General features: G+C 49.6%; 1 protein-coding gene across 2 annotated transcripts in view; it reads right to left on the bottom strand.

The window, feature by feature from the left end:
* Positions 1-24,279, bottom strand: part of VWF (von Willebrand factor) — a 247,614-nt gene that overhangs the window by 157,327 nt on the left and 66,008 nt on the right. For both annotated transcript variants that reach the window (XM_008165463.4, XM_065570815.1), the window contains exons 15-18: positions 23,628-23,843; positions 8,034-8,274; positions 6,364-6,458; positions 3,084-3,244 (exon numbers count right to left, since the gene is read on the bottom strand). In XM_008165463.4, coding sequence (XP_008163685.2) covers positions 3,084-3,244; positions 6,364-6,458; positions 8,034-8,274; positions 23,628-23,843 — 713 coding nt within the window. The remainder of the gene's footprint in view (positions 1-3,083; positions 3,245-6,363; positions 6,459-8,033; positions 8,275-23,627; positions 23,844-24,279) is intronic.

Raw genomic sequence — 24,279 nt, 5'->3', positions numbered from 1 at the left:
AGAATTCAAAACTAGTGAGCAAAGTGAATTCTCGAGGGCTGTTCCAAGAATTTCCATGGCAAAGGTTTTTCAATGGAAAATGGGTTTTTTGTCAAAATGAACTTTTTTTTGCCAAAAGTCTCGTTCTGAGGAAAATTACAATTTTTCATTGAAAAATCAAATGCCCCAAATGGAAACATTCTCTGTTTTCAAGCAAAAACCAAAACATTTTGACTGCAAACTGAAATACCGGGAGCGCCACCTTCCCTAACCAAGAAGGAAGGTCTTGATGCATCACAGAAGATGCATCTCCTAGTTGACCAAGGAGCCCAGCCTAAAGAGGAGAATGGGAACATGAGGTACCTGAATTATAACTCCTAGAAGGAGTTTCAGAATAAAAATATATTGGATTGTGGCCAAAATATGTTGGGTTTTAACTTTTCTCCAAAAACTCAATTTTCTGGGGGAGGGGGAGGAGAAACCTTTTCTTATCAGCTCTAGAACGCATTATTGGTTAAAATCTGATACTCTGCACCACATGCTTTAAAATGTCAAAGAAAAGACTGTCTGTGTTTGGAGCAGCTTACACTCTAAGTAGTGAGACCTCAACAAAGGAGATGCACTGGGGGGCCCAGAGGGAGAGTCTCTTTTTATATATGTATTTATTAACGTTGGGTGGATGACAGAATTTCTACTGATACAAGTTAGCATTAGTAAACATGGTGGAAATAATGAGCAAATTTTTAAAAAATGGGTGCCTAAAGTTGGCCTTCTAAATTCATATTTAGGAACTTACATCATTGGCCTCATTTTTCCCAAGTGCTCAGCACCCAGCAACTCCTATTGAAATTACTGGGAACTACTGGATACTTATCCTAGCATTTATTTGGGTGCCTACATACAAATTTAGGAGGCTAAATACAATCACTCATTTTATAAAACCTTGCCCTTAACTTCTAGTAGTGCACATGCTTTCCTTTATTAACTAAAAGCAAATCTCCACACAAGGAAATCTGCACTACTTCGAGCTCAAACCTTAAATAGCTGTAAACAAAAATCAGCTCCATAATTAACAAAAAACCTTCCCCCTTTGGTTTATGCTAGGTTTGTAGACAGGCAGATAAATGATCTAGTTTAGAAGACAGTATTAACAGGCCTTGGACTACTATAAATGTAGTTCCAACCAGAGTCTCTGAGTTTTAAGGAAAGTTAAATCAAGACACAACAAAACCCCGTTTGCCAACATTTTTTCCCTAAAATAATTTGTTCAACATTTTTTCCTTCATATGTCATATAAATTATTCACAGATAAATGTTTTCATTCTCCGATCAGTTTTACTAGGGGGAGTGGGCACAGAAGCACTGCCTACAGCAGTTGTATAAAAGATACACTGAGTTCCAACTATAACCCACCCACATTGGCCTCTGGGCACTAGCAGCTGTGTGGGTGAGTGAGACCTTAACCACACCTCCTTACCTGGCTAGACAAGCCCCAATAGGTTGTGCAGCATCCCTACCCCATGCTCTGAGAATGATGGCTGCAGCATTCTCATAGATTCCATAGGGATTAAGGCCTGAAGGGACCATTAGATCATCTAGTCTGGCCTCCGGTATATCACAGGTTATTAAATCTCACCCAGATACTCCTATATTGAATCCGCTGATGTAAATTAGACTAAAGCATATCAGTCCTCGGGACTAAACTGTTGTGTAGTAGGAGAGCCACACAGGCAGAGAGCAGGAGAGACCAAGGTGCCACCTACACCTGAGGCTTCTGCAATGCCAGGGAATTGATTAGTGAGATACACTTAGATGATGCTAGCAAATGATCCATTGCCCATGCTGAATAGAACGGCAAAAACCCTAAGTCCCTGCCAATCTGACCTGGGGCGGGGAATTCCATCTTGACCGCAAAACTAGAGACAAGTTTGACCTTGAGCACAATAAGCAAAGCACATTAGACAGGAATCAAAAGCTATGTCTCCACTTGGAGCTGGGGCTGTGAATCCCAGCTCAAGTAGACATATTCATCATAGCTCTCATTGTCCTAGAGTGCTAAAATCAGAATGTAGCCACAGCAGCATGAGCTGTGGGGTGGGCTAGCCGCTCCGAGGACATGCCTATGGTCTCAGATGGGTATGTACTTGATATGGCAAGGCCATAGCGCTGCTCATGTTGCCATGGCTACATTCTATTTTTAGCATGCTAGCGCAAAGAAAGCTAGCACATGTATGTCTCCTCAAACTGGGAATAACACCCCAGATCCAAGTCTAAATGTACCCTAATGAGGAGGATTTTCTATACCGCCTCACATAGGCACTGACTTCATGGGTGCTCCAGGGCTGGTGCACCCACGGGAAAAAAATAGTGGGTGCTCAGCACCCACCAGCAGGCCCTACCAATCAGCTCCTCACCCACCCCCAGTGCCTCCTGCCTCCCGTGGATCAGCTGTTCAGCAGCATGCAGGAGGCGCTGGGGGGAGGAGGAGGAGCGAGGGTGGGGTGCGCTCGGGGGAGGAGGCAGAATGGGGCGGGAAGAGGAGGGGCAGGGCAGGAAGAGGCAGGGCGGGGATGGGACCTTGGAGGAAGGGGTGGAGTGGGGCAGGGCCAGGGGCGGAGCAGGGATCGAGCACCCCCGGGGAATTCAGAAAGTAGGCACCTCTGCTGCCTCAGAACACTGGTCCACCCATCTCCAGCTGTAGCCAATCTCAGATGCTTCAAAGAAAGGCAAAACTCATCAGGGTAATTGGGCATTAGAGAAAAAAATCCTTCCTGCAGGCAGCCAGCTGAAGCCCTGAAGCATGAGATTTAATGAGTCATTGTCTTGGTGCATAGTCATTCTGGATGCTTTCTATGAAAGGGTGCTAGGTAGGAGGAAGGGATTCTCTCTGCATTTTCCCTTCCCAATATACCTGCTCTGGGGCATCAAAATGTGGCTGTTAGCACTCAAGTATTATGCTACCTGTTGCAGAATACACTGCAACCAACCACATGGTTTTGAACAGCAGGAAAGCTGTGGATGGGAAAGAATGAAAGAAAGAACATCAGGATGATCCACTTTTATTTGCCTCAGTTACTAAACATAGCAATTCACATTTTGCTTACCATTCCTTTGGGACAGAGGCATCCAGATATACAGCCATGGCTAGCACACTCTAAGTCGTAGTTCTGGCAGGTCTTGGTACACTCTATCCCTTCAGCTCTTGGGTTGTTTGGAGGACAAACAAACTTGTCCATAGGTGCCCTGCATATCAAGCTTCTTTTTACTTGAAGAAAGAACATTTAAACAATTGTAATTAAGAAGAAAATTTCATTAGGATCGCACTGCTCCTAGGGATCTGTCAGCATCGTGATCAGAAGCTTGGTTTTGTGAAAGGACTAAAGCAGAACATAGGTTCCAAACCAAGTTTCCCACGCCTGTGTGGCTAGAGGGTGACATTTCTAAAAAACCCAGTGAAAGTCAATGGGACAACATAAAAGTTGTACTGCTTTAACTACACCAGTATGGTGAAAGCAGTACAATCCCTTAATGTGGGCACAGTTATACTGAGAGAAAGGTGCTTGTACCATATAGGTGATGCCCCTTAAGGAAGGGGAATAAGGTATATCAGTGTAAAGCACTCAGTATAATTGCATCCTCACTAGGCTGATACAACTATAGGCATGTCAACAGTGTGCACACCATTATGGCAGTGTGCCGAGTACACGCAACACACACTCCCCTAGCATGGATATAAATAGCAGTGTATACGATAAGGCTCTGCTTAGATGAATAAAGACATGCCAGAACCTCAGGGTATTCACCTTACACAGCTCTCTACCTGCCCAAGCAGTGCCTCTCCCATCTATACACTGTTATTTGTAGCAGCGTAGTGTCCTGCTGCCTCCCTGCTGCAGAGCCTATCCCCACTGGAGAGCAAGACTCCAGCAGCAGGTATATGCTCCATCAAGGAAAGGCAATAGGGAAAGTCTCTGGCAGCTCCACGTTGCTGGAGCCTTTCCCCACTGTCTTACTGCTGACCAGAGTCTTTCACTGCTGTGTGTAACTACCCACACCCTACATGCTGCCACCAGTGATGTTCAGCAGAGACATAGCCTAGATCAGTAAAAGAAAATCCCCTGTGACACCCTGGCACTCCAATATTCACCACTGTCATGTAATTAGGATATGTTTTGTACAAAGTATGCCTTGTGAGGTAACATTCTAAAAGTCTTGATCTGCTAGTCAGTAATATCTTGTTGAACTGTATGTGCTATTGTCATATGTGAAGTTATGAAGTTTAGCTATGTATGTGGTACTGAAACATGTTGGGAGGTTGAAAACACCCACAAGCAGCCTTATAACAATAAAAAGGCCAAACAAGGTTAATGGCTTATTGAGGAAATGCACACAAGCACACGGATTACCTCAGGAACTGTGTACAATAGAAGCCTCTCAGAGATAGCACTACACAATGGGAACTGTTTGACCCAGGTCACAGCAAAGAGCTTTCCAGGAATTGGGAAGAAGATATAAAAGGGGGGAAATGACATCATGAGGGTTCCTCATTCTCCCTACAACAACACCCCTGGAAATACCTGAGGAACAAGGACTGAACTGGGGGAAGTGATGGTCCCAGGCTAGAGGGATTTCTAGCTTGTGTATGCAAACCTGGAAAGCCCAAGTTGCAGAGCCTAGGCAGCTTGTGGCTAAAGAATCTGCCAGCCTGTTTATCACTCTGGGTGAGCATTTGCTAATTCACATCCTACCTATCTCGTGTGTTAAGCTCAATTTACGGTTTTGTTTATTTACTAAGGTAATCTGCTTTGATCTGTTTGCTGTTGCTTAAAATCTATCTTTTCTGGTTAATAAACTTGTTTCTGTTTTAACTAAAACCAGTGTGTGGAAATCATACTCGGGGCAGAAAGCTGTGTTTATTCCTCTCCACATTGAGGGAGGGGGTGAATTTCATGAGCATAAGCTGTGCAGTTCCCTGTGCAGTGCAAAACAGTATAATTTTGGATTTACCCTCCAAAGAGGGGTGCATGCCTTAGGAACTGGGAGGTACCTGAGCTATGCCTTCCCATGCAGGGGCTGGTTAAAGAACTTGCGTCTGTCCCTACCTGTGTGTATGCTGGTGAAAGAGCAAGCTTGGAGAGTTTAGCAACTTGTCACAGCGGCATAGTGTGAGAGGGAGCCCAGGCTGGTGGGTCAGGTGGGCTCAGTGGTACCCCAGTTCCAGGTGGCACCCTGGGGGGAACCCATCACACACCCCTCTGACCAACATAGTTATAAAGTTACCAGACTTTTGGGGTTTCCATTTTTTGATGGAGAGTCAACCTTTTCCAACCAGCTCTTGTTATATTTATTTGTATTTATTTCTTTTTTAAAAATATCTAAACAGATCCCTATCCAAGGCCCTAGGTGCCCTAACACACCGTTCACAATACCGGTAAAGCTCAGCAGCATTGAAGTAATCAGTTCAACTGGAATTCAGCCAACTCTATCCCTTCATGATCCTGGAAGCATACCTTTGGCCCTCTCCAAACCCCCTTTTAAAAAGGTGTCTTTTGCAGCTTGCCCAGAAAGTCATTCAATTTGGGCTCTTTCTGACAAGTTCCAGAGTCCCAGAGCCTGCACAGAGAACAGCTTGCCAGCTGGCCCCTCTCTTTTATAACAAGGGGGATCCAGCTCACATGCCCCTGTGGACCACAGGTCTGTTAGCATAGCAACGGGAGAGAGGGGTCCCTCTTGTAGGCTGGTTCCAGGCCATTCAGGGCTATATAGGTCATAACCAACAGCTTAGACACCCTCAGGAGACCAATGGGCAGCCAGTGCAGTTCCTGGAGTCATGTGCTCCTAGTGAGCCACCCCACTCAGTGAGCCAGCTGTTGTGTTTTACACCAACTTGGGTCTCCAAATGGTTTTAAGGTGTAGCCTCTTGTAGAGTAAATTGTGATAGTATAATTGTAAGGTTACAAAAGTCTGGATAACAGAGACAAGGGCCACATCTGAAAGAAAAGATTACAACTTCCTTGCCAAACAAAGAGGGTAAAAAGCTGACTGGATCTCTGCTGTAATGTGATTGTCCAATAGCAACTGGGGGGGCTAAAATTAACCCTAAGTGATCATCACCCTTAATCCCTTTAGCTAAAGGGAAACTGCAATGGTAGCTGTAATTGCTTTATGAATCAATCCTGAGTGGTGCTCAGCATCTCACTGCAATGCAATGAACACCCTCCTGAAGATGGAAATGTAGCCAACTCCATCCCATAGAAGGCACTGTTTTTATAGACACACTCCCACCCGCCCAAGCACTACTGTTGCATCCCTTTCCTCAAACCATGTAGCAAAATACTGTAGAAAAGAATAACAACAAATATAAATTTTTTAAAGCATACTAACTTCTGGCAGATGGCTGATGGTCAAAGAAAACATCTGGCAGGAAGGTACCAGGGAGTCTGTTTGTAGTGCAGTGCATGAAGCCGTTTTCACAATAGCTATGAAAGAAAAACAAACAGCGGCTATATTTAACAAACTGACATTTAACTTTCACTTGCATTATGGTTTTTAAAGAGTCTACAAGAAATGCTCAAGAAATGCAAGGCTGTAGTTAGCAATTTGTACATACACTGGGCAATCATAGTTCCATACCCACTGTATATCCTTAACCCAGTGGTTCTTAAGCAGGGGTACACATACCCCTGGGGGTATGCAGAGGGGGGTACATCAACTCATCTAGATATTTGCCTAATTGTACAACAGGCTACGTATAAAAAGCACTTGCGAAGTCAGTACAAACTAAAATTTCATACGGACAATGACTTGTTTATACTGCTCTATATACTACACATTGACATGTAAGTACAGTAGTTATATTCCAATTGATTTATTTTATAATTATATAGTAAACATAAGAAAGTAAGTAATTTTTCAGTAATAATGTGCAGTGACACTTTTCTATTTTTATGTCTGATTTTGTAAGCATGTAGTTTGTAAGTGAAGTAGTTTGTAAGTGAAGTGTACGCCTGACAACTCAGGCTACATCTACACTACAGGGGGGAGTCGATTTAAGATACGCAAATTCAGCTACGTGAATAGCGTAGCTGAATTCGTCGTCTTGCAGCCGACTTACCCCGCTGTGAGGACAGCGGCAAAATCGACCTCTGCAGCTTCCTGTCGACGGCGCTTACTCCCACCTCCGCTGGTGGAGTAAGAGCGTCGATTCGGGGATCGATTGTCGTGTCCCAACGGGACGCGATAAATCGATCCCCGAGAGGTCGATTTCTACCCACCGATTCAGGCGGGTAGTGTAGACCTAGTCTCAGACTCCTGGAAGCAGTACACTAGTCTGGAAAGGTTGAGAGCCACTGCCTTAACCTACCAAGGCAAACTTGCCTTTAAGCACACATGATTATTCATTATTACATTACTCCAGTGTCGTACTGATGTAACACAACTGAAATAAATGGAGCTACACTGGCATAAAACTGAGTAACAGAGTGGTGACACAGCCCTATTTGGTGCAATGTGGAGGAGAAGTGGCCTCTTACTGCTCTCAATGTGACCTCTCTGATTAAGGGGAAAATGAGAGGATATTATTCCAAAAATTGGGCTTGTCAGGAACAACTCATCAATTCAATTCCTAGTTGCCACTTAATAATTATAGATGCTACTTAGTAGTTGCTTTTTTTGATAGAGATAATTTGGTTTTAAGCATTTTAAAAAACGTATGAGTGTGCATTAAAAAGACATTTTTAAAAGTATTTAAAGGGCTATTGTAAGCAAGTTACTAAACTCCATTTCAAATTGGCAGAATGTTTTGCAGAAAAATTTGGTTTTATATCCTGCTTCCTGATGCAGATGCTTTTGATACGTCTTGGGAAGATGCCTAGATTTAGGTTAGTTATGGGAAAACCCTTAATTAGTTTAAATCGGCACAGATCCTTTGACTTCAATATGGCGATGCCAATTTACACCAGCGGTTTGGCTAGTTATCTAATGAGGCTTTTCAAAAACTTCTTTAAATGGTATGTAAAGGAATAACTGAAATCAGTTATGAGTACTGCACTTACCACATGGTGTAATGATCTGAAAAGACATCATCTGGTTGGAAGATCTCACCATCATAGTAGCAAGAGCACTGGGACTTTGGTACACAATCTCCATGCTCATCAATGTATTGCCCGTGTGGACAATAGCAGCCTTCCATGCAGAACTCGTTGCAGCCTACATCTGGGTAGGATAGAGATCGGCAGGTCTGGTTGCATGGAGTTCCACACTGCTGGTAAATTTGGCCTTCTGGACAAGTCATTGCTGTTAAATAATACACATCAATGAAACCACAATGGAAAGACCCACTGTCCCGTACAATTCATGTAATCAGTGGGGAACATTTTTACATTCACAGATATATTATATGGGGCTGATCCAAAGCCCATTGAAATCAATGAAAAGTCTTCCATTGGCTTCAGCTGACTTTGGACCAGGCTGTAAATGAATAGCTGCCAATTTTTGGATCTGATAACAGTGTTGTTGTTTTTTCTGATTCACTTTTACTATTAGATCTTTTTATCCTAACAAGGAGATTATTTCAAAAAGAACAGAAAACCCACCAGTGGCACATCAAGGGCCATATCCTGCTGGCGTAACTCATGCAGATAGTTCCACTGAAGTCAATGGAACCACTTGTACAATGTGAGCAAGGTACCGCATCAAACAGAATCGATAACGAATGTTGGAAAAAGATTCCCATAAATGGGGGGAAGGGTAATACAAACTGCCTCCAGTTTCTGCTGTTACTTGGCTCTAAAAGGGAGTTGTGGGTTTACAAAATCATTGTTCTACCTGTATCTTTCCTTCTTTTTACTTAGTTTTCATAAACAATGTAGTTTAGGGTCAAGATTGCCAAAAATGGGCACCTACGGTTAGATTCCTAAATCAATGTATAAGTGGCATGATTTTCAAAAAGTGCTGAGCACCCAGCAGTCAGCACTTTTTACAGTCAGACCCCTTCTTCAGGGACCTAACTATGACCGTCAGAGCCTAACTTTGGGGCTCTGCCTTCTAATATCTTGATCTACTTCTGTAATTAGTAGTATTGATTTGGAGATGTTTCTTGGTTTGTACCTGCATCCAACACGAGGTGGCAGCAATGACAACAAATGTACATGTAGTGTAGTTGTAGCCGTGTCAGTCCTCGCCTTTCCACAAGACCGGGAACAGGCCGCTCTCAGGGTCATGCTATTTCTGCTCAAAGGCTGTATTGTTAACTAGGATTCGCAGAAGCATTCGGATTTGTAACAAGCTTATAATGGAAACAGCAGGGTTCTAAGTTGATGTACGACACTCAATGGAGTGAGGACAGCAGCTGCAGATCAGACTTTGCAAGTTTCTATCACAACTAAAGCTTAGGTCAAGGGGGGTGCAGGAGCCTTCTCAGCATTCTACCCTGCAGAAGGGCCAGACAATCCCAGCCCTTGTATTCCCCAAGCAGAAGGCCTTGAAGACTCTCGGGCTCCCTCCTGGTTATCAGAGAAACCCCAAAAGGAATAGTGAATGGTCGGGCCATGGCTCCACCCTCTTCCACACCAGCCAATGGACGTAAGCCAGCACAGGGGCTAAGAGAGCACATGCTGCACTCTGTTAAAGAGTGCAAGGTTGGCCACTGATCTATGCTCCTCCCTTCCCTCTCTCATGGTATTGCTCCTACCTCAGACACGATACTACTGGGAACTGTCTCTCTGCACCCCATGCTACCAGTCCCAAAGACATTATCTATGTTAGGTACCTATATGGCTCTCATTACCCATTTCAAAGTCTTTAATAGATGAGATGTGGCGGCACAGAGAGGCTACATGACTTGTCCAAGGTCACACAGGAAGTTTGTAGTAGAGCAGGGACTAGAACCCACATCTCCAAATTCCTACGCTAGTGCTTTAACCACCATCCTTCCTCTTGCAATAGAGCCCTATAGGATCCATCAAAGTTCACCAGAGCAATGGGCACCTATTGGAGAGCAAATACTCTGAGGCGTGGCCTGATTCAGCAATGAAAATAAAAGACACTCTCTGCCTATATCACACTGAACAGTTTAGAGAGACCATAGAATATGTGCTAACTACTTATGCTAAACCATCTGTCCCACCTTCCATTTAGCTATGACACTCAGAGTACCTTTCCCAGACCTGAAGAAGAGCACTGTGTGGCTTGGAAGCTTGTCTCTCTCACCAGCAGAAGTTGGTCCAGTAAAAGATATGACCTCACCCATCTTGTCCTTAATATCCTGGGACCGACAAGGCTACAGCTACACCACACTAAACAATTTGACAGACAAAGCTGAGGAGCACTTTCAAAGGTCTCCTTCATCATTACTAAGGTAGGAGGGTTATGATTGTGATTTACTGTAGAGCTACCATTGGAAAAGGAATTGGTTTGGGAAACTAAAACCACAGGGAGTTTGAATCCAGACACCCATTTGTTTGAGTCTCAAAGTTTGGGATGGTTTAAATAAATGAGTCCAGTTTTGCCCCATTTCTAATTATCCAGCAAATAGTTACACTCCTTGTTTCTAGTGACTGACAATGCCACAGCTTGTCCTAATTTTAGCTGAGGTACCATTACACGCCTTAGCTGCACATGCCCCTACTAAGGATTTAAAAGCATCCTCAGTTCTCCACAGTGGATGCCCAACTGTCCAATGACATGTGCACATTCAAATTCCACCATGCTGCACCAACAAATGCAACCTTCTTCCCCTAAGAAACTTTTTAACAGCAGCAACTAAGGTCATGGGGGTGGGAGGAAAAAATTGACTTTATGCTTTGTAATTCATGCAATCAGTCAAACAAACAAACAAACAAACAAACCCTTGTTGCCCTGAAAGGTTGTGCTGAAACTGAAAGGAAACAGATAGGCATATGTGACCTCTAAAAATACCTGCTCTAAACTGTAAGAGCCAGTGGCTCTACATCAAAATCCATCCCCATCTTGGGAGCTTCTTTGTTGTCATTTTGACTTCAGGGTGTGTCTTCACCACAGAGTTAACTCGGGTGATCAGCAGCCCTGCCTGAACACCCGAGTTAGCCTGAACACTGGATGGGAGCAGCCACACTGCAAGCCCTACCTGGGTGTCCTCACTGGTGCTGCGCATAGCTGTCTGTGTCACTAGCACTTCTGGGGGCACATCACATGGTTCTTTGTGACACCGTATATTAAATTGAGCCACTCTATGATTTTTTTCCTGGTGAATTGTGAGAGAAAAAACAGTTACTCACCTTTGTAACTGTTGTTCTTCGAGATGTGTTGCTCATATCCATTCCAATTAGGTGTGTGCGCGCCACGTGCACGATCGTCGGAGAAATTTTCTACCCTAGCAACACCCAGTGGATTGGCTGTGGAGCCCCCTGGAGTGGCGCCTTCGTGGCGCTGGATATATACCCCGGCCGACCCAGCGCCCCCTCAGTTCCTTCTTGCCGGCTACTCCGACAGTGAGGAAGGAGGGCGGGTTTGGAATCGATATGAGCAACACATCTCGAAGAACAACAGTTACAAAGGTGAGTAACCATTTTTTCTTCTTCGAGTGCTTGCTTATATCGATTCCAATTAGGTGACTACCGAGCCTTACCTAGGCGGTGGGGTCGGAGAGAGACATCGCTGTGTGCAAAACCGCTGACCCAAATGCAGCATCGTCTCTGGACTGCTGTACCAGCGCATAGTGAGCGGCGAAGGTGTGTACCGATGACCAAACCGCCGCTCTACAAATATCCTGGATCGGGACATGAGCCAGGAAGGCAGTCGAGGAGGCTTGGGCCCTCTTGGAGTGGGTGGTGAGGCGTGGCGTTGGGACACCAGCCAGGTCGTAGCAAGCACGAATGCAGGACGTGAACCAAGAGGAGAGATGTTGGGAGGAGACCAGTAGGCCTTTCATCCGGTCAGCTACTGCAACGAAGAGTTGCATACAAAATGGTTTCGTACGCTCAATATAGAAAGCAAGGGCCCTGCGCACTTCCAAGGAGTGCATACGCTGGTCTTGGCGCGTGGCGTGCGGCTTAGGATGGAAGACCGGGAGGAATATATCCTGGTTCACATGAAAAGCTGATACAACCTTGGGAAGGAAGGCAGGGTGGGGGCGAAGCTGCACCTTGTCTTTATGGAAGACTGTGTACGGAGGCTCAGATGTGAGGGCCTTGAGTTCAGAAACACGCCTTGCTGAAGTGATGGCTACAAGGAAGACTGTCTTCCAAGATAGGTAAAGGGCAAGTAGCCAATGGCTCGAATGGGGGTCCTGTGAGCTTGGAGAGAACCAGGTTAAGATCCCACGTCGGAACAGGTTGGCGTTGCTGTGGGTAAAGGCGGTCTAAGCCCTTGAGGAATCTGACAACCATCGGGTTAGAGAAGACCAAGGAAGCGCGTTCTCCTGGGTGAAACGCCGATATAGCGGCCAGGTGAACCCTGACTGAAGATATCTCCAAGCCCCGCTGTTTCAGGGACAGGAGATACTCGAGTATAAGAGGAATAGATGCCTGCAAGGGGGGCGTGGCCCGCTGCTCGCACCAACAGGAGAACCGCTTCCACTTGGCTAAGTAAGTGGTCCGTGTAGAGGGCTTTCTACTTCCCATCAGAATCTGTTGCACGGGATGTGAGCATTGTAGCTCTGTCCGATTCAGCCATAGAGCATCCACGCTGTAAGGTGGAGCGATTGCAGGTCGGGGTGACACAATCAACCGTGGTCCTGGGAGATCAAGTCTGGGCACAAGGGAAGCGTGATCGGAGTTTGAACCGATAGCTCCAGAAGCGTGGTGTACCAGTGCTGTCTTGGCCAAGCTGGAGCGACTAGAATCACACGTGCCTGGTCTCTGCGTAGTTTGAGCAGTACCCTGTGGACCAGTGGGAATGGAGGGAAAGCGTAGAGCAGCTGGTCTTTCCACGGTAGAAGGAAAGCGTCCGACAGGGAGCCCGGAGATCGCCCTTGTAGAGAGCAGAACACGTGGCACTTCCTGTTGGCTCGTGATGCGAACAGGTCTACCTGGGGAAATCCCCACCTCTGAAAGATGGAATAGATGATGTCCGGGCGAATTGACCACTCGTGCATCTGGGAGGATCTGCTGATATGGTCCGCCAGAGTGTTCTGGACTCCAGGAAGGAATGATGCCATGAGATGTATCGAGTGGGCAATGCAGAACCCCCACAGGCGAATGGCCTCTTGGCATAGGGGAGACGACTGAGCTCCTCCTTGCTTGTTGATGTAGAACATGGCCGTGGTGTTGTCTGTGAGGACTAACATGCAGCGGCCATGCAGGAGACCGAGAAATGCCTGACAGGCTAGGCGCACCGCCATCAGCTCTCGAACATTGATGTGCAGAGCTAGTTGGGATGCGGTCCACAGGCTTTGGGTATGGTGCTCCCCGAGGTGAGCGCCCTGACCTAGAGATGAGGGGTCTGTGACCAGGTGCAGGGAGGGTTGTGGAGCGTGAAACGGCACTCCTGCACAAACCGCCTTGTGATTCAGCCACCAGGTGAGAGAGGTCAAGACCGAGTTCGGAATCGTGACCACCATGTTCAGGCTGTCCCAAGAAGGGCGGTACACCAAGGACACCCAGGCCTGAAGCTGACAAAGCCGAAGTCTGGCATGCCTGGTTACATAAGTACAAGAGGCCATGTGTCCCAACAGGCCGAGGCACGTCGTTACAGTGGTAATCGGGAAGGCCTGGAGTCTGTGGATAATGTCCGCGATGGTGCGAAACTGAGTGTCTGGCAGAAGAGCTCGGGCGAGTGTGGAATCTAGGACCGCCCCGATAAACTCTATTCTCTGGGTCGGCTCCAGAGTGGACTTTTCTTTGTTGAGTAGAATGCCTAAGTCGTGGAATGTTTGTAGTATTATCTGGACATGCGTCCGAACTTGCTCCCTGGTGCAGCCGCGGACCAGCCAGTCGTCGAGATACGGGAACACCTGTATTCTTTGTTGCCGAAGGTATGCTGCCACGACGGCCATACATTTGGTGAACACTCTCGGAGCCGCGGACAGTCCGAAGGGAAGGACGGCAAATTGGTAGTGTACCTCGTTTACTACAAAACGAAGGAAGCGCCTGTGAGGGGGGTAGATCACTATATGAAAATATGCGTCCTTCATGTCGAGGGCGGCGTACCAGTCCCCAGGATCCAGGGAAGGGATGATGGTCCCCAAGGAGACCATGTGGAACTTCAACTTTACTATGAATTTGTTGAGTCTGCGTAAGTCTAAAATGGGTCGCAGACCCCCTTTTGCTTTGGGGATCAGGAAGTAGCGGGAGTAAAACCCCTTGCCCTTAACTCTGGGGGAACCTCCTCTATGGCCCCCATAGAGAGGAGCCCAAAAACCTCCTGTATAAGGAGATGCTCATGAGAAGGGTCCCTGAAGAGGGACGGGGAGGGGGGGTAGAAGGAGGGGAACGAAGAAAACTGGAGGGCGTATCCCCTCTCCACCATGCGAAGGACCCAACAGTCCGAAGTTATAAGGGACCAAGCATGGTGGAAACGGGAGAGGCGATCCCAAAATAAAGGAGATGGATCCTGGGTAGTGGCTAGTGCGCCATCCTCGGGCGCAGTTTCAAAAGTTTTGCCTAGGTCCTGAAGGTGGCCTAGGGGGGCCCTGGTTCTGACCGGGTTGGGGTCCGGTCGGCCTCCATCTACCACCTCGTTCCCGCCTTCTGGGGAAGTCCTGTCTCGGACAAGGAGAAGGAGGGTAGAACCTTTGTGGCTGTGGCCTAAAGGGCCTGCGTTAAGGTCCTGGGACATGCATCCCCAGGGAGCGCATGATGGTTCTCGAGTCTTTGAGGCTCTGTAACCTAGAGTCCATCTTGTCCGAGAACAAGCCTTGGCCCTCGAACGGCAGATCCTGCAGGATCTGCTGCAGTTCTGGCGGTAACCCCGAATCTGGAGCGAGGAGACACGTCGCATGGCTATTCCAGACGCTAGAGTCCTGGCAGCCGAGTCCGCAATGTCGAGGGAGGCCTGTAAGGAGGTTCTAGCCACCTTTTTGCTCTCCTCCACCAGGGCCCCGAACTCCTCCCTCGAGTCCTGGGGGACCAACTCTTTAAATTTCCCCATTTAATTCCATGAGTTATAATTGTACCAACTTAAGAGCGCCTGTTGGTTTGCGTCCCTGAGCTGCAGACCCCCCGCCGAATAAACCTTGCATCCAAACAAATCAAAGCGCTTAGCGTCCTTTGATTTGGGCGCTGCTGCCTGCTGGCCATGGCGCTCTCTGGCGTTCACTGATGAGACTACCAGTGAACACAGCGGGGGATGTGTGTAGAGGTACTCATAGTCTTTAGAGGGAACAAAGTACTTCCTCTCTACCCCTCTGGCAGTAGGAGGGATAGAGGTCGGGGTCTGCCATAGGGCCGTAGTGTTAGCCTGAATTGTTCGGATAATGGGCAACGCCACCCGGGTTGGGGCATCAGATGAAAGGATGCTCACCACTGGGTCCTCCACCTCCACTATCTCCTCGGCCTGTAGGTCCATATTTCGTGCCACCCTATGTAACAAGTCTTGGTGGGCACGAAGATGTATAGGAGGTGGGCCTGAGGGTGTTATACTCGCCACTGCCTCATCTGGGGAAGATAAGGAGGACGCCTCAGGGGGTAAAGGATCTGTGTGGGGGTCCGGCTCCAAGGGACTTGGAGGTGCAGGATCCCCTGCACCAGGGTCTGGTTCCTGCGTGGGCGTCAGGGCCGGAGCCTCCATATCCCCTGGGGGAGGACGGGAGATGGTGGCCTCAGGAACCCTGGGCTCAGAGTGAGCCGAGCAAGAGGCTGCTAGTGGAGCCCCTTGAGCCTGGTGATACGCCCAAGGGGTCCAGAAAGACCAATGCGTAGGGTCTTGTCGAAGGTTTTCTGCCCCGTCCTGCCAATGACCCAAGTCGTCTGCGGCTTGACCTTGAGCAGGGTACGCTGAACGGGGAGCCCCTTCAGACGAGTGAGACGCCGATCTCGAGGGCCAGGGCGGTGCCGAGCGTGGGTGCAGGGAATCGTCCTGGTACGGTGCCGAGCGGTGCCGATCCATCGATGAGTGGTCTCTGCGTGGTGCCGGTGAACGGTACTGGGATCGAGAACAGTACCGATGTCCATGTCGGTATCGGGATCCGGATCTGGACGATGAAGGCCGTCTGTAACCTCAGTGCCGGAAGCGGCCTCGGGAATGGGAGCGGCGCTCATACCGGTGCCGAGGGCTACGCCTTGACTCCGACCGGTACCGATGCTCGGGTCGGTGCCGAGAAGAAGACCGGTGCCAGGAGGTAGATCTGTGCCGCGAGTACGACCGGCGCCGAGATGGAGATCGGTGCCGGGACTGCGAGCGGCGTCGAGACCTGCTCCGAGACTGGGAGCGGTGCCGCGAGTCCACGCCCGGAGATGGCGGCCGTATCAGGGTAAGCTTGCCCCTGGACTGTACCGTACGAAGGGCAATCGGTGCCACGGGTTGAGACGGCGCCGGCTCCATGAGGGCGATGAGGTCTCTCGCCATGGCAAACGTCTCCGGTGTAGAAGGGAGACAGGGCTCCACCACCTGACGAGGCGGTGAGCCAGTCCGCACCGGACTCAACGGCTCTACACCCGGTGCCGGAGTCAACAGTGCTGATGATAGTTGCACCCTTGGCGTTCGGAAGCCAGGCGCGGCTCTAGCACCGGTGCGGGGGGAGCTGGTGCCTGTTGGATGGCAGCATCCTGAGTCTTACGGGGCCTTTTATGTCCTGGAGACAGGGACCGGCGCCGAGGGGCTTGCGGCGGACGCAGTGCCAAGGGAGGACAGTACCGTGGCGCCTTTTCCGTGTCTGCCCGCGGTGCAGTACCAGAAGGTGTCGCTGGGGCACTACGCACCGAGGCGCTCGGTGCCAGAACCTGGCGCACTGAAGGAGGATCCGGGCTAAGTGCCGCCTCCATGAGGAGCTGCTTAAGCCTGAAATCCCGCTCCTTTTCGTCCTTGGCCTGAAAGCCTTGCAAATCTTGCACTTGTCCGTTTGGTGAGACTCCCCTAAGCACTTCAGACAAGAGTCATGGGGGTCTCCCGTTGGCATAGGCCTAGCACATGTCGCGCACGGCTTAAAGCCGGGAGCCTTGGGCATGAGCCCGGCTGTGCGCCGGGGGGGGAAGGGGGGAATAAAAGCCCCCTTATCCCCCGCTAACTACGAAAAACTATTTATAACTATTAACAACAACTACCAATCTAAAGAACACAATTAACAACTATCTACAAGAAGCAACAGGTAAAGCTAGAGAGCGTGGAGAACAGTTATGCCGCGCTCCACAGTTCCAACGACCGTCACGGGCGGTAAGAAGGAACTGAGGGGGCGCTGGGTCGGCCGGGGTATATATCCAGCGCCATGAAGGCGCCACTCCAGGGGGCTCCACAGCCGACCCACCGGGTGTTGCTAGGGTAGAAAATTTCTCCGACGATCGTGCACACGGCGCGCACACACCTAATTGGAATCGATATGAGCAAGCACTCGAAGAACTTGTCTGTCCTTCCAGACATACATGGGGAATTGTGGGAAGGGCATTGGAGGCTATCAGCACTCAGGTGGTTTAGCCAGAGTCTTCACAGCAAAGTGTGCACATTACCAGTCTGAGTGAAAGTGGCACCTGAGCTCTAGCCAGGGCCGTCCTTAGGCATACGCAGCATACGCCGCTGCGTAGGGCACCCAAAAATTTGGGGCACCACCAGGACCATAGGCGCTGACTTCTCATCTTGCCGGGGGGGGTTCTCGACCCCCCCCCCCTCATCCAGGCCCTGCCCCCACTCCACCTCTTCCCCCAAGCCTCTGCCCCGCCTCTTCACGCTCCTGCTCCATCCCCGCCCTGCCTCTTCCCTGCTCCTCCCCCTCCCTCACAGAGCTTGAATGCCACGAATCAGCTGTTTGCGGTGCTCCAGAAGTGCTGGGAGGGAGGGGGAGGAGTTGGTAAACGAGGGGCTGCTGGCGCGCGAGAGGCACGGGAGGAGGGGGACACAGGGAGGAGCTTGGTGCCGGTGGGTGCTCTGCACCCCCACTAACTTTTCCCCATGGGTGCTACAGCCCCAGAGCACCCATCCACAGAGTCCGTGCCTATGACTGGGACAGCAGATTAGAGTGGGTCGGTTCCTGCACACCCAGAGTGCACTGCAGTCTCCTTATTAGGCAGAAGACAGGGGCCATATCCATTTTGTGTTGCTGAGAGCAAGTTGGGCATAGGGGCACCAGTTTAATAATACTGCGTAGCATAGGCACCGATTCCGTGGGTGCTCCAGGGCTGGAGCACCGACGGGGAAAAATTGGTGAGTGCTCTGCACCCACCGGCAGCTCCCCACTGCTGTTTGGGAAAAAGAAGAAAAGTCTTTCGCAAACATTTATGGAGAAAGTTATTTTTATTTTGTATCAAAATTTCATTTCAATGGAAATTTTCCAACCAGCTCTGCCTAATAATGAGATGAAAAAAAGGGAGATTGTTTTTTCTGTTCCAGCCTCTTGCCAGATTCTTCACACACACACTCTTGGTCCGTGCATAATCATCCTACTATTTTTGTCACCCCATCATCAATCTCTACCCCCACCCCCAGGGTCTATTTGTGTGTTTCAGCCACCTGTTTTGCCTGGCCTTTTAGATTGTAAACTCTGTGGGACAGGGGCTGCCATTTATTATGGGTGGGGTTTTCAAACAATCCTAAGGAGAATTCAGCCTTCGGATCCCACTGGCTTTCACTGCAAGTTAGGCATTTAAGAACTGGTGTAGTTTAGAAAATTAGATCAACCCAGTTACGTCACTCAGGGCAGGGGTGTGAAAAATCCACGCCCCCGAGCAGCATAATTAAACCGACCTAAATCCCTGTGTACACAGCACTAGGTCAATAGAAGAATTCTTCCAATTGATCTAGCAACCGCCTCTCTGGGAGATGGATTTACTACAGTGACGAGTGAATCCCTCCCATCCAGGGCCGGTGGAAGGATGTTTCACGCCCTAGGCGAAACTTCCACCTTGTGCGCCCCCCGCATCCTCGAGCCCCTGCCCTGAGGCACCATCCCCCCCGTGGCAGCTCCCCCCCTCCGCCCTGAGGCACCCCCCCTGCAGCAGCTCCCCACCCCCCACCCTGAGGCACGCCCCCGCCCCAGCTCACCCCTGCCCCTCCTCCTCCCCGAGCACGCCATCGCTGCTTCACTTCTCCCGCCTCCCAGGCTTGCGGCGCCAATCAGCTTAGGCACCGCAAGCCTGGGAGGCGGGAGAAGTGAAGCAGCCACGGCGTGCTTGGGGAGGAGGTGGGGCAGGGGTGAGCTGGGGCGGGGAGTTCCCCTGCGTGCCGCCCCTCCCTCCCCCTTGCTGCAGGCAGCCCTCCCCGCGCTCCACTGCCCCAGCTCCCTCCGCCTAAATGCCGGCGACGACTGGGGCGGCCGAAGATCTGGCCGCCATGGTCGCTGCTGAAGAAAATGGCGCCCCCCAAATCCTAGCGCCCTAGACAACCGCCTAGGTCGCCTAAATGGTTGCACCGGCCCTGCTCCTGTCGCTGTAGTAAGTGTCTATCCTGAAACGCAGCAGTGGCACAGCTGCACTGCTGCCCCTGTATTGCTTTAAGTGTAGATATGGCCTAATTCCTTTAGACACCTCTGAAAATCCCACCCTCTATATCTGTACAGTGTGTAGCACAGGGGCCATATCCATTTTGTGTTGCTAAGAGCAAGTTGGGCATAGGGGCACCAGTTTAATAATACTGCGTAGCATAGGCGCCGATTCCATGGGGCTGGAGCACCGATGGGGAAAAATTGGTGAGTGCTCTGCACCCACCGGCAGCTCCCCACTCCGCCCCCCCGCCCCAGCTCACCTCCACCTTGCCTCCACCTCCTCCCCTGAGCGTGCCGCCGTGTCCTGTCCCCCATCCCTTTCTCCCTCCCTTCCTCCCAGCGCTTGTGCCGCAAAACCGCTGTTTTGCACGGCAAGCCTAGGAGGGAGGGGGGAGGAGGGGGAACGCGGCGTGCTTGGGGGAGGAGGTGGGGCTGGGGTGGGGGTTGGGGGAGGGGTCCAATAGGGGTACCGGGGGCGGAGTTAGGGCGGGGACTTTGGGGCAGGGGTGGAGTTGGGGCGGGGCCGGGGGTGCGAGCACCCACTGGCGCAGAAAAAAGTTGGCGCCTGTGCTGCGTAGGGCCCCATAAATCCTAAGGACAGCCCTAGCTCTATCCCATAGCCCCAGCCAAGCCTGCTAGCCCAGGTTTAAAACACCAGCAAACTCATGTGAGATGATTTGTGTGTGGACAGGACGTGGGTAAGGGTAACACCTGAGTAAGAGCCTGGGTTAACTCTGCAGTGCAGACATATTCTCTCACACAGAAATCCTCTCACCTAAGTCATTCAACACGGACACTACTGCAGCAAATCTACAGGGCAGGAGGTGGGTTGGTCAATGGGTCCCTGAAATCTGCTCGAGAGCCCTGAAGGAGCACTTGGTGACTCATTGGCTGATATACCGCCTCCTTGTAGGGGAGATGCGGTACACAGGGGATGCAAACCCCTATGGTGGACTCCATCCTCCTACATACCCCCATGCAGAACAACTAGTTCTGCTACTGATCAGGTCTCTTGCATCCACAGAGGGCTATAGGGCCTGGATTTCCCTCTTAGACAAATGAATTAGAATGAAGCCACAAGCATTTTCAATACCTGTACGTTGGATTTGTACAACAGCCTATCATGCCGCATTTAACAGCCAGAAATGCCATGGTACATTAGCAGTATAGTAATCTACTGCTGCCACTGTATCGCTTTAAGTTAGACATAGCCTAACCCCTTTAGACACTTCTGAAAATCCCACCCTATATATCTGTACAGTGTGTAGCACAAAGAGGCCACAGTCCACCTGCCACTATTGAACTTCAGATAAAGCAAACTGCTTCTGTCAAGTCATTTGCCTGTGAACCTGTATCTCAGTCAGAGAGCAGGGGAGCAGCCACCAGTTCAATACATCGGGCCGTCAGCACAAATTATGCAAACAGCATATTCAAGTCTCTAGCCCATTAAAGGAATGATTGTTCTCCTTCGTGTGACAGGAGATGTCTGGAGCATCAGAATTATCTAATGGGGTCTGATGGATCTGCAGTCAGAGAAATCTGCGCTTGGTGCAGGCACTAAGTGCTCTGTAATGTACAGAGAAGAGGAAGCAGTGCTACACTATTAAAGATTAATTGTGAAAACTGACTTGTTCAATTACAGCAAGAACGATGGTGCATTATCGCTGCTCTCGCTTTCAGCCTCCAGACCGGTGCGTTTTTTTTAAAAAGGATTTTTATTGAATTACTGTTCCACTCTCTGAACATTTACATAAATTAGGTCAATATTATGAAACCATACAGCCATTTAACAGAATCCAGTCTTGTTCTTTCTCTCTCAGTAAATATTATCCAGCCTCCAACAGTTGGAATCACTTAACTTCACTGGTCGAGATTGTATCAGCTGGAACGCCAGTGACCTCTCACCTCTCTAGCTTCTACAGTAACTCAGTTTTTCAAATGGCTGCCCCACCCAGCTACTGTTTGGGAAGGAATAATGGAACTGGGTTGAAGTGCAGCCAACCATAAGGGCTTTTCCCCCAAATCCCTGATTGGCTACTGTCCTTAAGAGTAGAGCTGTTTGGGGAAAAGAAGAAAAGTCTTTTGCAAACATTTATGGAGAAAGTTATTTCTATTTTGTATCAAAAATTCATTTCAATGGAAATTTTCCAACCAGCTCTGCCTAATAATGAGATGAAAAAAAGGGAGATTGTTTTTTCTGTTCCAGTCTCTTGCCAGATTCTTCACACACACACTCTTGGTCCGTGCATAATCATCCTACTATTTTTGTCACCCCATCATCAATCTCTACCCCCACCCCCCGGGTCTATTTGTGTGTTTCAGCCACCTGTTTTGCCTGGCCTTTTAGATTGTAAACTCTGTGGGACAGGGGCTGCCATTTATTATGGATGGGGTTTTCAAACAATCCTATAGAGAATTCAGCCTTCGGATCCCACTGGCTTTCACTGGAAGTTAGGCATTTAAGAACTGGTGTAGTTTAGAAAATTAGATCAACCCAGTTACGTCACTCAGGGCAGGGGTGTGAAAAATCCACGCCCCCGAGCAGCATAATTAAACCGACCTAAATCCCTGTGTACACAGCACTAGGTCGACAGAAGAATTCTTCCAATTGATCTAGCGACCGCCTCTCTGGGAGATGGATTTACTACAGTGACGAGTGAATCCCTCCCGTCCAGGGCTGGTGGAAGGATGTTTCGCGCCCTAGGCGAAACTTCCACCTTGTGCTCCCCCCCCCCCCCCCCGTCCTCGAGCCCCTGCCCTGAGGCGCCCCCCCCGTGGCAGCTCCCCCCCTCCGCCCTGAGGCGCCCCCCCTGCAGCAGCTCCCCACCCCCCACCCTGAGGCATGCCCCCGCCCCAGCTCACCCCTGCCCCTCCTCCTCCCCGAGCACGCCATCGCTGCTTCACTTCTCCCGCCTCCCAGGCTTGCGGCGCCAATCAGCTTAGGCACCGCAAGCCTGGGAGGCGGGAGAAGTGAAGCAGCCACAGAGTGCTTGGGGAGGAGGTGGGGCAGGGGTGAGCTGGGGCGGGGAGTTCCCCTGCGTGCCGCCCCTCCCTCCCCCTTGCTGCAGGCAGCCCTCCCCGCGCTCCACTGCCCCAACTCCCTCCGCCTAAATGCCGGCGACGACCAGGGTGGCCGAAGATTTGGCCGCCACGGTCGCTGCTGAAGAAAACGGCGCCCCCCCAAATCCTAGCGCCCTAGACAACCGCCTAGGTCGCCTAAATGGTTGCACCGGCTCTGCTCCTGTCGCTGTAGTAAGTGTCTATCCTGAAACGCAGCAGTGGCACAGCTGCACTGCTGCCCCTGTATTGCTTTAAGTGTAGATATGGCCTAATTCCTTTAGACACCTCTGAAAATCCCACCCTCTATATCTGTACAGTGTGTAGCACAGTGGAGAGACAGCCTGCTGGAGGGACTCTGTGCACTACTTGAACAATGATAAACCATCATTGTCTTGTCACAGATGTCTCAGCCTCAGGGTCCTATTAGAATTAACAGTGGAGACAAAGAGGCCTAAACATGACAGCAAAATAGTACTCACATATCGGAAAAATGGTGCAGACATAATAAGAACTGGCTTGTACCTTTCCCTTGGAACCTGAACTAAACAGTCTGCTAGGTTTCTCCTAGGGCCAGAGATCTGATTCTGTGGTTAATACTCACAACTCCTTTGGAAGACAACAGGAGTTGAGGCGGTCAGTGCCACCCAGGATTGGGTCCCAGATAGGAAGTGTCAAAATACAATGAAAGAACCTGTTACCATAAACTTCATGAGAGACTTTGGATACTGCCAGCCCAAGATATTCAGAACATTTTCAGATAGGCAGCCAAAGTTAGTAGGGAAGTTATCTGAACCAAGCCACCAAATCAGCTGAGGTTTGCTCAATGGGAGCTATTTTTGCCTGATACTGAGAACCTTTTGTGAACAACTGAGCACCCTCGACTCTTAATGGAGTGCAAGACAATTGAGCGTGTTACACATGTCCTGGAGGAGACACTCAGCACCTTGCAGAAATCAGGTCCCTTAACTCCCTCTGGCTCACTGACCTTGCCAAAGGACACCATAGAGTCAATGCAAGAAAGTAGCTCTTTGCAGCATTCACTTACAGCAGAAGTCCGGTTCCCGCCACTCGATCAGAACGCCTTTCCTAGCACATGCAGTGGCATAGGTAGAAACAGCAGCACACAAGCAATCCTTGCCATCAGAACAGGAGCAAACGTCATAGCGGCAGTTCTTCAGGTATGGAGGAGGGCTAACTTCATGGTGGCAAGGCTCAAATATGGACGACATCAGAACTGAGCAGGAATCTTCAGCATACTTGGCTAAAATGAGAAAAATATTATTCAGACACTTTACACTAAAAGAGAAGCGACTGTAAGTGCTGGATTATTTCCTATTAAATCATAACAGCCCTTAATTAGCAAAATAAACATAGGAAAACCTCCATTTTCTGTTTTGTTATCAGAGGCAGAACTGGTAGTGCCACCTGTAACTAAGTTTGCCTGGCACTTCCTATGATAAGACCGGTTTTCAGCTGCTTATAACTATGCCAGACTTAAACTGTTCAGGCTGAATTTTTTCATGTACCATTTCCTCTCAGCTCATGTGTGTGACTGGGCTGTGCATGTGCCATCTCCACAGAGCAACTGAGCATGCACCATCCTGGAGTTGCAGGGGCTGAGAGCAGAACTTCCCATACAATTAGTCTTTCTGGACACCAGGGGCACCAGAATTGAGAGCCAAAAGACTGTCTCTCCT

Source organism: Chrysemys picta, chromosome 1, assembly GCF_011386835.1.
Source record: "Chrysemys picta bellii isolate R12L10 chromosome 1, ASM1138683v2, whole genome shotgun sequence".
In the NCBI taxonomy this organism is placed as follows: Eukaryota; Metazoa; Chordata; order Testudines; family Emydidae; genus Chrysemys; species Chrysemys picta.
The sequence above is the reverse complement of the archived record's forward strand: the minus strand, read 5'-3'. Positions and strand labels throughout refer to the sequence as shown.